The sequence below is a fragment of the Lacerta agilis genome, chromosome 2, assembly GCF_009819535.1.
Source record: "Lacerta agilis isolate rLacAgi1 chromosome 2, rLacAgi1.pri, whole genome shotgun sequence".
In the NCBI taxonomy this organism is placed as follows: Eukaryota; Metazoa; Chordata; class Lepidosauria; order Squamata; family Lacertidae; genus Lacerta; species Lacerta agilis.
In genome coordinates, this window is record NC_046313.1 from 114,681,634 (window position 1) to 114,696,679 (window position 15,046).

Consider the following 15,046-nt stretch of genomic DNA (forward strand, 5'->3'; position numbering starts at 1 on the left):
TTAAACTTTATACATTAGTTTTTATATAGTTCTATAATTCTACCTTTCCATATAAATGAAAACCCTAATTTTATTTTAAGATATATATATATATTGCAAAACAACAACAGAAAAAACATTCTGTTTTGTAAATTGCCGTCCGATCTTGCCTCAGATGTTTCAAGCATTGGAATTTACAGGTGAAACTCAAAAAATTAGAATATCGCGGAAAAGTCCATTATGTAAGCAATTGTTTTCATTAGTTACTGGAGTTTAATATATGAGATAAGACTCATGACATGCAAAGCAAGATATGTCAAGCCTTTGCTTGTTATAATTGTGATGATTATGGCGCACAGCTGATGAAAACCCCAAAGTTGAGATTGTTAATTTGGGGTTCTCATCAGCTGTGCACCATAATCATCACAATTATAACAAATAATGGCTTGACATATCTCGCTTTGCATGTCATGAGTCTATCTCATATATTAGTTTCACCTTTTAAGTTGAATTACTGAAAGAAATGAACCTTTCCACGATATTCTAATTTTTTTAGTTTTGCCTGTATACTGTGTGATTGGGGGCTCCATTTCTATCTCAGTCTCTTTCCTGTTTTCATTACAGCAGGTGGAAAGGGTTTTCAGCATGGTTCCAGCCCCACTCCGCCTCAAAGGACCCCTACAAATGACAAACCACACCAGTGCCAGGAATGTGGAAAGAGCTTCACTCACAAGTGGGTTCTCACTAATCATCAAAGAATTCACACAGGGGAGAAACCATACAAATGCTTGGAGTGTGGAAAGTGCTTCACTCGGAAAGTGAACATCATTCCTCATCAGAGAATTCACACAGGAGAGAAACCATACCAGTGCTTGGAATGTGGAAAGACCTTCAGGCAGAAGAGATATCTCACTTCACATGAAACCATTCACACAGGACAGAAATTATTCCAGTGCTTGGAGTGCGGAAAGAGCTTCAGGCACAATGTCACTCTAACAAAACATCAAAAATTTCACACGGGAGAGACGCCGCATCAGTGCTTAGAGTGCGGAAAGAGCTTCATCAGTATTTCTCACCTTACATCCCACCAAACACTTCACACAGGCGAGAAACCATATCAGTGCCCCGAGTGCGAGAAACGCTTCACTCAGAAGAGTCACCTGACTTCTCACCAAACAATTCACACAGGGGAGACGCCATATAAATGTTCAGAGTGTGGGAAGTGCTTCCGCCTCAGCAGATACCTCACTTCTCATCAGAGAATCCACACAGGGGAGAAACCGTATCGGTGCTCAGAGTGTGGAAAGAGCTTCGGTGAAAAGAAAATTCTAGCTTCTCATCAAAAGAATTCACACCGTGGGGAAACGGTGTAATTGATTAGAGAGTGGAAAATACTTCTGTCTGAACAGTAATCTCATCATTTGTAGACTGTCACCGCTGGAGATACAATAAAAAGTTATTTACAAAAAAACACACACCCAAAACCAATGATCTCATCAAATAATTCACCAAGCAGAATCCACATAAACATCACCTCAGCATCACTGCACACCTTCAACACCATCGAAGAATCTACGCAGGGAAGAGACTAATCCTTTAGACATGGATAGAGCTTTATTCAGAAGATGCACATCACTCTTCCGCACTCAGGAAAAACTGTAGAACAAGATTCTATCCCTCACTTACTGTACAAATGAATGCCAGGCAAGGAGTCATATTAATTAGCTGACAACGAAGAAACCTAACTGTTTTTTAAAATTTGATTTCCACTTGCTTTAGTAACATAGAGAGAAGTTATGGTCTATAGGTAATTGATTGGTGGTCCAAAATGTGGTATAAACCGTGCCAGGGCATAGCTCCTGCAAGGCTCCCACTAGTCCCCACCCACCCACAAGCCTTCCTCGCCTGAGCAGGTCATGCAGCTTCTCTATGGGAGCACTCAGCTCCCATCATCAATTGGAGGTATCATCACCTTAAAAGGTAAAGGGACCTCTGACCGTTAGGTCCAGTCGCGGACGACTCAGGGGTTGCGGCGCTCAACTCGCTTTACTGGCCGAGGGAGCCGGCGTAAAGCTTCCAGGTCATGAAAGCCCAAGGGAACAGAATCTACAAACAGACACACTCTGTATGCTTATTCCATGGGGCTTATTCCCATAAATTTTTACCGTGCTCCGGTGCCTGAGGAAAAGCCGAATTTACTTTTGATTTGTACAGTACTGTAAGACCAACAACCGACCTCAGCAGAGCCAGCAGGGAGAATATTTTTTTTGCTTGAGGCAGAATAGGAAACGGGGGCCCACTCCCTAAGTCAGAGTGTGGAATACCCAAAGCAGAGGCATAGGGAGCCTCTTGGGTGCCCGGGGCGGCGTTGCCGCGTGGAGGCACCCCCCTGGGGGCGGGACGTCGCGACGCATGCGTCAGGACAGACTGTCCATCCCGGTGGCACTGCTGCTCCAGTGGCGACCCACCGAGCGAGCGCCGGCTCGTGGGGCTTCCCCATCCGTGCTGCCGGGAATCGTGCGGGGCAGCCCCATAGTGGCGCCAGCGGGCGGACCCCGGATGGGCCGCGGGGCGGAGCGGCTTTGCTCCGCGGCTTGCTCGGGGTGCGGCGGGGCTGGCCCAAGTGTCACTCCCCTCCCCTGGAACCGGGGCTGACCACCCCCACGGCCCCCCCTTGCGACGCCCATTACCAGGACCGGTGCTAGGGCTTCTTGTGCCCTAGGCGAGACCACCTTCTGGCGCCCCCCCCGCCCAAGCCTGCTTTAGCAGGAGGTGGGGGTGGTGGAGAGGTAAGCAGCGGTTTCTCCGCTGTAGCGGAGAAGCTGCTGCTCGCTTGTCCCGCCTCCCGCCAAAGCCTGCTTTAGCGGGAGCCAGGGGTGGTGTAGGGGGCAAGCAGCACCTCTCCGCAAGTTTTTTGTATTTTTTCTTCTAGATTTTTGTATTTTTTCTTCTTTATGTAGTTTGTTTGAATTGTTTTTGTTGTTATATGTTTTGTTTAAAAATTGTTTAATAAATATTATTATTTTTTAAAAAAAACTAAGATGTGAGGAAAATACAGGTAGTTAAAGATAATGAGTTTTTTGTAGTTTTTCTTCTTTATGTAGTTTGTTTGAATTGTTTTTGTTGTTGTTATATGTTTTGTTTAAAAATTGTTTAATTATTTATTTTTTTAAAGCAGCACCTCTCCGCTACAGCGGAGAAGCTGCTGCTAGCCCGTCCTGCCCCCCGCCCAAGCCTGGCCAACGCCCCCTCCATTTTAGCGCCCTAGGCAATTGCCTAGTTTGCCTTAATGGATGCGCCGGCCCTGCTCGTGATCCAAAGCTAGGGAAGTTATTTTGGCCCCTCAGGCAAAAGATCCCATAAGTGTCTTCACCCTCCGTGCCAGTAAAATAAAACTGCATGACCATACATTTGCTGCCTTGTCATGATGCCCCAAATCATCAGTCCCCACCCCACCGTCCAGTGGTAGGGCTGGTCCTGCCCATCGGGTTCTTACCCTCATTTACCAATCCATCAGGCTAGATTGGAGAGAAGAGGCTTCACATTGGCTCAGCTTTCGGCACTGGTCATTACAAGGACTCTGCAATTATGCTTGAACGTGCTATTCTCCTCCTCCCTCCTGATCCTTTTTCTTCTTGTGTCTTGTCTTTTAGATTGTTAGCCTGAGTGCAAGGACTGTTTGAGAGCAGGGGAAAAAATGCTTTAAATAAGCAAGTAAAAATAAAATAAACGGTGTACATTATGCCTGCGTATATTGGCAATTGGTTTTTTCAAATCAAATCAAGTTTGCAGATGACACCAAATTAGGAGGGGTGGCTAATACCCCAGAGGACAGGATCACACTTCAAAATGACCTTAACAGATTAGACAACTGGGCCAGAGCAAACAAGATGAATTTTAACAGGGAGAAATGCAAAGTACTACACTTGGGCAAAAAAAATGAAAGGCACAAATACAGGATGGGTGACACCTGGCTTGAGAGCAGTACATGTGAAAAGGATCTAGGAGTCTTGGTAGACCATAAACTTGACATGAGTCAACAGTGTGATGCAGCAGCTAAAAAAGCCCATGAAAATCTGGGCTGCATCAATAGCTAGATCAAGGGAGGTAATATTACCACTATATTCTGCTCTGGTCAGACCTCACCTGGAATTCTGTGTCCAGTTCTGGGCACCACAGTTCAAGAAGGATATTGACAAGCTGGAACGTGTCCAGAAGAGGGCAACCAAAATGGTCAAAGGCCTGGAAACGATGCCTTATGAGGAACGGCTTAGGGAGCTGGGTATGTTTAGCCTGGAGAAGAGAAGGTTAAGGGGTGATATGATAGCCATGTTCAAATATATAAAAGGATGTCATATAGAGGAGTGTGAAAGGTTGTTTTCTGCTGCTCCAGAGAAGCGGACACGGGGCAATGGATTCAAACTACAAGAAAGAAGATTCCACCTAAACATTAGGAAGAACTTCCTGACAGTAAGAGCTGTTTGACAGTGGAATTTGCTGCCAAGGAGTGTGGTGGAGTCTCCTTCTTTGGAGGTCTTTAAGCGGAGGCTTGACAGCCATCTGTCAGGAATGCTTTGATGGTGTTTCCTGCTTGGCAGGGGGTTGGACTGGATGGCCCTTGTGGTCTCTTCCAACGCTATGATTCTATGAAATGTTTGAAAGGATTGATTCTAAGGTGGCTGACTGATCCGCTCGGGTGCGCAAGATGGATGCACATAGACCCAAATGGGGTCTGAACTAGTAGCAGTGATTGCTGGCCCATTTAGGTCTGACTTGGTATGATATGGCAGCTTCCTGTGCTCCTGATGTTGGAAGGTCCCAAGGGAGACAAAAGCCCTTTTGACAGCACAGATTTGATGTCATCCACTCCCAATAGAGCAGGATTTCCCAAACATGGGCCTCCAGCTGTTTTCGGACTACAGTTCCCATCATACCCCACCCATCTGGCTAGGTTTACCCAGCCACTCTGGGCAGCTCACAACAGAATATTAAAAACATGGTAAAACATCAAACATTAAAAACTTCCCTAAACAGGGTTGCCAACATGAGTTTGGCCAAACTGCGGGAGGCAGTGAAGGATAGGCGTGCCTGGCGTGCTCTGGTCCATGGGGTCACGAAGAGTCGGACACGACTGAACGACTGAACAACAACAACAATTGTTTATTTCCTTGACATCTGATGGGAGGGTGTTCCACAGGGCAGGTGCCACTACCAAGAAAGCCATCTGCCTGGTTCCCTGTAACCTCACTTCTCGCAGGGAGGGAACCGCCAGAAGGTCCTCGGTGGGTGGCATATAAATAATAAAGTTATTATTATTTTCTTCATCATCTTTAGTGAATCACTCGTAGCCGAGTAAGATTGTCTTCAGTAAACACAGTTTTAACAATGAGTCTGTGAGTGACTGGAGGCCAGTTCTGGATCCACACGTCTTTCCACAGTGGGGACATTGGTTTCCGGGTGGGAGTTGATCACGGTGTGGATTTGCCAAGCGTGACTTCCTCTTAGCACGTTTCTCCCTTGCGTCCTGAGTTCGAGTAATAATAATAACCCACTTGCTGGATCATCACCTTGTCGTGGTGAGTGGGGCTTGCATGTTCCTATGACCCTTGTGAGCGAAGCCTTGGGGAATCTCGTACTCCCAGCAGGGTCACCCAAGGCGGTAAGGTCAAAGGGAAGGAGCTAGACAAAGAATGATCCAAGAAGTGCTCAACGGCAGAAATATGGTACTGTATCTAGAAAAAATGACATCGAAAAGAAAGAAAGAACAAAAGTAAAGAGAGGAATGCAAAGGAAGGAAGAAAAAAGAGAATCATAGACTCATAGAGTTGGAAGAGACCACAAGGGCCATCCAGTCCAACCCCCTGCCAAGCAGGAAACACCATCAAAGCCGGGCCTATAAATTAACCTTTCTCTCTCCCCCTGCAAAGAAAGAGAAAAACCTGACTGAGTTTTGGGGTGTGTGTTTTTTTTGTCTTCACGTGGTAAGTGATACAGAAGGATTCCGTGGTTGTGGGCATTTTCCAGGCAGTATTTCTCCTCTGTATGAGAAGTGGAACATACTTTGTTCTGAAAAGTTTCTCTTTATGGCCTGATCTATTGCTATCTCCAAACCGGATGAGCCTGTGGCAAACAGTTAGTGATTCGGGCCAAATGTTTGACCACATGTGTTCTAGCGCCTGTTAATTTAACGGGTTTAAAGCACTAGTAGATATAATAAAACACACAAAAAATATAATATAATATAATATAATATAATATAATATTTTTTTTGTTGTTCAGTCATTCAGTCGTGTCCGACTCTTCATGACCCCATGGACCAGAGCACGCCAGGCACGCCTATCCTTCACTGCCTCTCGTAGTTTGGCCAAACTCATGTTAGTAGCTTCGAGAACACTGCCCAACCATCTCATCCTCTGTCATCCCCTTCTCCTTGTGCCCCCCATCTTTCCCAACATCGGGGTCTTTTCTAGGGAGTCTTCTCTTCTCATGAGGTGGCCAAAGTACTGGAGCCTCAACTTCAGGATCTGTCCTTCTAGTGAGCACTCAGGGCTGATTTCTATGAGAATGGATAGGTTTGATCTTCTTGTAGTCCATGGGACTGTCAAGAGTCTCCTCCAGCAGCATAATTCAAAAGCATCCATTCTTCGGCGATCAGCCTTCTTGATGGTCCAGCTCTCACTTCCGTACATTACTACTGGGAAAACCATAGCTTTAACTATACGGACCTTTGTTGGCAAGGGGATGTCTTTGCTTTTTAAGATGCTGTCTAGGTTTGTCATTGCTTTTCTCCCAAGAAGCAGGCGTCTTCTAATTTCGTGACTGCTGTCACCATCTGCAGTGATCATGGAGCCCAAGAAAGTAAAATCTCTCACTGCCTCCATTTCTTCCCCTTCTATTTGCCAGGAGGTGATGGGACCAGTGGCCATGATCTTAGTTTTTTTGATGTTGAGCTTCAGACCATATTTTGCGCTCTCTTCTTTCACCCTCATTAAAAGGTTCTTTAATTCCTCCTCACTTTCTGCCATCAAGGTAGTATCATCAGCATATCTGAGGTTGTTGATATTTTTTCCGGTAATCTTAATTCCGGTTTGGGATTCATCCAGTCCAGCCTTTCGCATGATGAATTCTGCATATAAGTTAAATAAGCAGGGAGACAATATACAGCCTTGTCGTAGGTTTGTCATTGCTTTTCTCCCAAGAAGCAGGCGTCTTCTAATATTAATAATATAATATAATAGTGTGTGTGTATCCCTCTAGAAATACTAAAACAAACACACATATATGTTTCATTATTTCTAGAGGGCGATCTCTCTCTCTCTCTCTATTCTAATTAAACCCTGCGGATCGGCTTCTGAAGAGTTAAAACGAGGCGGCGTTCCTTTCCTAGAGAGGACCTGAATGTGGCGAGGAAGGGGGGGTGCGGGGTCGCGAGGTCCTCCAGAGCCAACGCTTCCAGCGGCTTCTTCTGCCTCTCTGCCCGAGGTGCTTCGGGGACCTGGTGAGCTGCTACATCTGGGTGCAGGGGAGCCCCAGGGCTGCAGGGAGGAGGGTGCATAGGAAGGGGGGCAGGGAGAAGGGGGGCAGGAGAGGAGACCCCCCTGGATGAGCAGACCCCCCATAGCAGGCAGGCGCTGGAGGGAGAGGGAGATGGAGGGAGTCCTTAATTTATTGGGGGGAGGAGAGGAGCAGGAAAGGGTTTGACATCGGAGCTGACGCCTAGGGGGCCCAGGTCCCTTTGGCTCCCCCAATAAAATATTTCATAGAATGGTAGACATGGAAAGGGACCCGGGGGTCATCTAGTCCAACCCCCTTGAATGCAGGAATAAACTCAGCTGAAGCATCCATGACAGGTGGCCATCCAACCTCTGCTTAAAAACATCCAAGGATGGAGAGTCCACCTGAGGGAGACTGTTCAAACTGCTTTTACTGTCAGAATGTTTTTTTTCTGGCATTGCCATTCAAATTGTGTCAATTCAATTGATGATGTGGGGTGGGGCTCACCTACCCACACCGCAATATTTTATTCTATTTTTTTAAAAAAATTAAAATAGCTTTATTTAATTTCAGACTTCTAAAATACAACCATATCAAATCAACTAATAGAAACAAATAAAAAAATACAACCATATCAAATCAACCAATAGAAACAAATAAACAAACAAACAACCCCCAAAAAAACATATAATCTAGACATTATAATCCACAAAAAATATTTGAAAAAACAAAACACACAGAAAAAAGCAAAGAATTATAATTCTTCGCAATATTTTATTCTAGTAGGCACCCCTGGCAGTTGATTCACCTGGGTGCCCCCTCCCTACAACACCCACACCAGAAAGCCAAGCTCCTTTCTCTCTTCCAAGAAGTTGAGAAGCCTCTTTGATGTCCACTGTGGAATCACAGACTTGCAGAATTGGAAGGCACTCCAAAACTCATCTAGTCCAACCCTCTGCGGTGCAGGATTATTTTGCCCAACGTGGGGCTCAAACCCACGACCCTGAGATTAAGAGTAATAATTTGCTGACAGAACTGTGTGTTGGATTTGCAGGATTTGGGAGCGCCTCCAATCACAGTGGAGAGAAAATTAGCAATAAAGGGACAATTCCCTTTAAATCCTTTGGGGGCATTCCAACAACATAGATTAATGATGGAAGAAGAAGATTCATCAGAACCTGCAGCAGGAAGGGGTCCCCAAACCACCAAGACTAGGAGCAGTGAGGAATTCTGGGGAGAAACCACAGAGAAGAGATTGAGGGAAGAGGACAGCTCAAATGTGCAGCAGCAGCAGTTCAGGCAATTCCACTACACAGAGGCCAAGGGTCCCCGAGAGGTTTGCAGCCGACTCCACCATCTCTGCCGTCGGTGGCTGAAGCCAGAACTTCACACAAAATCTCAGATCCTGGACCTGGTGATCCTGGAGCAGTTCCTGGCTGTCCTCCCCCCGGAGATGGGGAACTGGGTAAGGGAATGTGGAGCGGAGACCAGTTCCCAGGCGGTGGCCCTGGCGGAAGGTTTCCTCCTGAGTCAGGCAGAGGACAGGAAGCAGGAAGAGCAGCAGGTAAGAAAATTTAATTCTAGGTCTAATAATTCCAGGGAAGATATGCTTAATTGATTTTATTAATTGCCCAACTCATTTTGTTTTTGTTTCCCCCCAAATCATAATTCCCCCCCCCCCACACTATATAAAAAAGTGGTCAATTATCCCCACTATAAATAAAGTGGCCACTCTAAATTATGTGGTCAGTAGAGAGCATGTTGATAAGGCAACTCACTTTGTGAGCAGTGCTGTCAAGTATCACGTATTTCCCGGGATTCCCACGTTTTTTAACGCGTTTCCCGCTGCAATCCCGGGTTAATCAAAAACCCGTATATTCCCTTCCTTCCCCGTCTCCCCCGTTCTTTGCCTGCTGTCACTAAGAGCCAGACTATCTGCAGACAGGCAGCAGCCAGAGGAGGGAGGAGGAGGGGAAAGGAGGAGGAGGAGGAGGGTAAAGAAGGAGGAGGACTTGTAAGCGCCGAGGGGAGGGACTCGCAGCCTCGCTCCGTCCTGCTTCTTTCTTTGTGCGCAGGCTCCACGCGCTCCATGGGACTTGGCTGAGGCAGGAGCGGCGCTGCCGCTGCCGGTATTTTCTTCTTCCTCCTACTCCGCCTTGGGGGTGCTGGGGGAGCAGTTCTCCTCAGCTGCCTCTCGCTCGCTCGCTCTCCTCAGGAGCTTCGCCTCAGCCTCCTGCACTGGGCGGGAGGGGTGGGCGGGGGGAGCGTCGGAGGAGAGAGAGAGAGGCAGGCGAGGGGACTGTTGCCGGCTCCGCCTTTTCCTCGGCGGCTCTCGGGCAGCCGGAACCGTATGCGGCTGCGGCGGCAGCTGCTGCGCCGGCGGGAAGCGAGCCCGGAGTGGAGGGATGTGGGGCTTGGGACGAGGCAGGATCTTCGGCATCTTCTCCGCTCCGGTCCTGGTGGCCGTGGTCTGCTGCGCCCAGAGTGGAGCCTCGGCATATTTTCCCACTGGCCCCGCCCACTTTTGCTTCTGGCCCCGCCCACCACTGCCACGTGACTATCATAGGTGAGGCTGCTGATCCCTTATTTTGAAATCCGAAAGTTGACAGCTATGTTTGTGAGTTTGTCCAAATCCTTTTTCTGTTTCTTAACCCCAATGCCTCTTTTGATCTTCCTTGCTATTTCAGGTAAATGGTATGTCGTCAGAAGGGACCAGTGATTTCCATGAGGCAGAGAAGACTGTCTTGGATGCCGGAGAGCATTCGCTGAGACGGGGGACAGCCCAGGAGGAGGACGGAGGGGCCTCCTTGTTGGGTAAAGATTAACCTCCTCTTTATTGTTTATGCAAGGAATTAATGGAAATATTTTAGGTTCTGCTGAATCTTAGGGAGGCAGGACACTTTCGTCCAATTAAACAATAGGTTTGTTTTTAATAGAACTGAAATATAAAATGCACATGAATGTCCACACTATAAATGTTATGTGAGACATTTTGTAATGTCAAGGTATACTTAAGATTTGTGTCACTTAACCTCCGAGAATTTTTTTTGCTACTGACCGATTGGTGTTTTTTAAAAAATTATTTATACTTTTCAGATTTATACATTTCACTGATTTTACGATCATTTGACATTTCAAAACTTGATTTCCTTTCCCCTCTTTCTGCGGTTCCTGAAATTTATTTTTTAATATCTTCGGCATATCCTAATAAACTTAATTTGCTAATTTATTCATCTTCTTTAAATATATACTCTTATTACAATAATCCTGCCAGTGTTTTTATCTCTTTGCAATTTATCTGCAAATATTCAATAAACCAATGCCATTTTTTTAAAATAAAAAGTTTATCTTGATTTCTTATTCTTCCGGTAAGTTTCTCCATTTCTGCATATTTCATAAGTTTACGTATCCATTCTTCCTTTGCTGGGATTTCTGCTTCTTTCCATTTTGGGGCAAGTAAAATTCTTGCCTCTGTAGTCACATACATGAATAAATTTCAATAGAGTTTAGGTAGTTCTGTCCCTATAATTCCCAAGAGAAAAGCTTCTGGTTTTCTGTTATTTTAAACATTCTTTTAATTTCATTATACGTATATCATTCCCCAGTAAGCCTTAAACCTTACTACAAAATCAATGGAATTTTTGTCCTGATCTCAGGGATCTTCTTGTGGAATGGAATGATGCCGGCAATATCTACTCAGCCATCTCTTCTTGGTGCTGGAGGGGAAACGGCTGTTGTGACACCTGACCAGGTACGGAGACGGACCGCTGGGAAGAGAGTCTAGGGGCTGCCAGGGTGTGTCTTTCCCCTCCTCACCTCCTTGGGTGCAAAGAATTCCTCCTTCCCTTTCTTCCTGCCAAAGCTGCCCACTAGGAACTGGGGAAGCCACTCAAGACAGTTTACGTTCTACAGGATAATAATAGCATCATAGAATTGTAGAGTTGGAAGGGACCCCGAGGCTCATCTAGTCCAACCCCAGGAAGATGCAGCCATCCCGTCTGGGTTACCAGCCTCCTTTCCTTGACTAGCCACCCGGATTTTGCTGGTAGATAATGTTTACGTTAAAGAGGAGACTGTTTTCTTTCTCTTCTAGAGTCCGGTGTCCTTTGAAGACGTCGCTGTGTATTTCTCAAATGAGGAGTGGGCTGTGCTGGATTCTCACCAAAAAGTGCTGCATAGAGAAGTCATGGAAGAGATCATTGCCTCTCTCGGTAAAGGGCTTTGCTTGTTTTTTATCCTGTATCTTATTCTGTGAACTGCCTTGAGATCTTACGGTATATAAATCTACTAAATAAATAAATAAATTTAATAATAAAACAAGTCTTTTCAGTTTCTCCTTTTATCACAAGCATTGATTGAACTTGTTCAGTGATTCGAGACTCCCGTTTCTTCCTTAGGCTCTAATCGCCGCAGAAAGAACTTCCGCCGGAATCCTGCCATTATTCCCTATCAAAGAATCCACACTGGGGAGAAGCCGTATCAGTGCTTGGAATGTGGAAAGAGCTTCAGGCAGAAAATAACCCTCATTCGCCATCAAAGAATCCACACCGGGGAAAATCCGTATCAGTGCTTGGAGTGCGGAAAGAGCTTCAAACAGAAGATCACTCTCATTCATCATCAGAGAATCCACACAGGAGAGAAACCATACAAATGCTTGGAATGTGGAAAGGACTTCCGTCGCAGTTCTTACCTTACTTCCCATCAGAGAAGCCACACAGGGGAGAAGCCATATAAATGCTTGGAATGTGGGAAGAGTTTCACGAGGAAGAGAAGTCTCACTTCTCATCAGAGTATTCAGGCAGGGGAGAAACTCTATAAGTGCTGGGCTTGTGGAAAGAAGTTCTGTCATGTTTCGCACCTTACTTCCCATCAGATAATCCACACAGGGGAGGAACCATATAAATGTTTGGAGTGTGGGAAGAGCTTCCATCACAGTTCTCGCCTTACTTCTCATCAGAGAACTCACACGGGAGAGAAACCGTATCGGTGCTCAGAGTGTGGGAAGAGCTTTACCCGGAAGAGGAACCTCACTTCTCATGGAAGAATTCACACAGGAGAGAAACCGTATCAATGCACTGAATGTGGGAAGAGCTTCCGACACAGGCCGCACCTTATTTCCCATCAGAGAATTCATACCGGGGAGAAACCTTATCAGTGTTTGGAGTGTGAAAAGGGCTTCTACCTCAGTTCTAGCCTAACTCGCCACCAGAGAATTCACAGAGGTAGATAGGCACTTACTTCCACATGTGGTGGACTTGTGTAAAGGTAACTGGTTTTTGGAAATGTGTGTTCTGATGGTTTCCCATACATTTTCAATGACCCACAAATGGCATTCCCCCCCAAAAAAATTTTTTTGAGTGGGGGTGGGGTGTATACAAAGATCTTTAGGGGTGGGGAACCATGGCAGCTACCCATCTAACCATTGTGGGAGATCAGAAAACATCCGATGCCAAATCTGGCGCCTCACACTAACAGAGAAGTGTGCATGCATTCTTTCCAGTAGCACCTTAGAGACCAACTGAGTTTGTTCTTGGTATGAGCTTTCGTGTGCATGCACACTTCTTCAGACGAAGTGTGAAGTGTGTGAAGAAGTGTGCATGTCTGAAGAAGTGTGCATGCACACGAAAGCTCATACCAAGAACAAACTCAGTTGGTCTCTAAGGTGCTACTGGAAAGAATTTTCTATTTTGTTTCGACTATGGCAGACCAACACGGCTACCCACCTGTAACTGGAGAAGTTAACAAATGTGTGCACTTTGCAATCCATGCTCAAAAGATTCATTTCATGTAAAGTTCTGCTTCGTTCCACATATAGCTTCTAAAGAAGCTGGTTATCCCCTCTTAGTGGCGCAGCAATAAAACGATTAGCACATTTGCAAAGCTAACCTGGGTTTGGTATGGTTTCAAGTTGGATGGGGAACTATGTGTTGAGAGTCCTGCATTGCAAGGGTTGAGCCAGATGACCCACAGAGCCCCTTTCCCCTTTCAACTCTGTGAAATATACATGGCCTTCTGTGGATGGAGTATCCTAGGTTAATTCCCCCCCCCATCATTTAGCATCATCTGCGATGAAAATTAAAAAGGAGTGTTAATGAACAAGTACGCATTGTATTAAGAATCTGTGAGCTGTTTTCTGTTTTGCACCCCGCCCTTCATATTACCGTGTTTATTGTTCTTTTATATATTTTGTACATATCTGAGTTGTATATATCTAAGTTGCTTTTACAAATTCACACAGGTGGAAAACTAAATTAATGTTTGGAGTGTGTGGACTGTCATAAGACTGTAAGGTGAGAGAATGTTTTCTAAAACTTTAATTACATTACTAAAAAAGAAAAAAAGCCAATTCAGTGTCACACTTTTAGATATTCAAATATAATTCACTATTGAGTCTTAGTTGAATGTGCATACATCCTACAGCACCAGTTACTTGATTGTTGATTTACTTTTCTAAACTAGGGGCAGGACGCAGGTGGCGCTGTGGGTTAAACCACAGAGCCTAGGGCTTGCCGATCTGAAGGTCGGCGGTTTGAATCCCCACAACGGAGTGAGCTCCTGTTGCTCAGTTCCTGCTCCTGTCAACCTAGCAGTTTGACAGCATTCAGTGCAAGTAGATACCACTCCAGTGGGAAGGTAAACGGCGTTTCCGTGCGCTGCTCTGGTTTTGCCAGAAGCGGCTTAGTCATGCTGGCCACACAAATGCTGGCTCCCTCGGCCAGTAAAGCGAGATGAGCGCCGCAACCCTAGAGTCGTCCGCGACTGGACTTAACTGTCAGGGGTCCCTTTACCTTTACTTTAAACCAGGGCAAAATTGAAAGAATGGATTGTATAATTTTTTACAGAACAAAAGATGGTCATTCAAAATTTATATTTTTATTTGCATTTCTTTTATAAACCAGACCAAACCAGAAAGAATGGATAAATTTTCACAGAAAAAATAATAATTAAAAATTAAACAAAATATACATTTTTTTTGCAAAGGAAATTTGCATTTCTTTTATAAACCAGAAAGAATAGACAACATTTTACAGAGCAAAAAAATATATATTATTGAATGAAATTTATATTTTTTGCAAGGAAAATTTGCATTTCGGCGTTCTCTGGCAAAAGAGACGCCCTTTGTCTTTGAAGAACACTGCCAGCCGTGCTGAACACACTTTCGGATGGCACACTTGTTCCTGGGATAGCCAAAAACCTCTTTGCAAGCACCTTCAACATCGGAAAGGAAGCTTCATTTGCCTTCCACCACATCAGAGGGCATTCATCGAAGCTCACTCTTGGCATAGCCATATACTCATTTAGCTCTTTTTCTGCTTTTGATGCATCATCCGCCAGTGCCAGGCCCTCTTCTGCCTCTAAACCGAAGATTTTTGCCAACGTCCTTTTTTTGGGTGGAGCAGGGCAAGTATTGGGCTCCGTCGAAGCAGCACGCAGACTCCCTTGCAAGTCCATCATCTTCTTTACAGCCTCCTGCCTGACAGCCTCGGGAGCCTCCAAGAAACGCAGGCGAAACCTCGGGTCGCACAACGAGGCTAGGCCTAAAGTGGTTGCTGTGGGCGCACTATCATACTTT

General features: G+C 45.5%; 1 protein-coding gene across 1 annotated transcript in view; it reads left to right on the plus strand.

The window, feature by feature from the left end:
* The window catches only part of LOC117042526, a 76,976-nt gene that overhangs the window by 934 nt on the left and 60,996 nt on the right, over window positions 1–15,046 (plus strand). Inside the window, 5 exon segments of the mRNA XM_033142068.1 lie at window positions 604–1,349; window positions 8,684–8,938; window positions 10,161–10,287; window positions 11,130–11,224; window positions 12,179–12,695. Of these exon segments, the coding sequence (XP_032997959.1) occupies window positions 604–1,349; window positions 8,684–8,938; window positions 10,161–10,287; window positions 11,130–11,224; window positions 12,179–12,695 (1,740 nt within the window).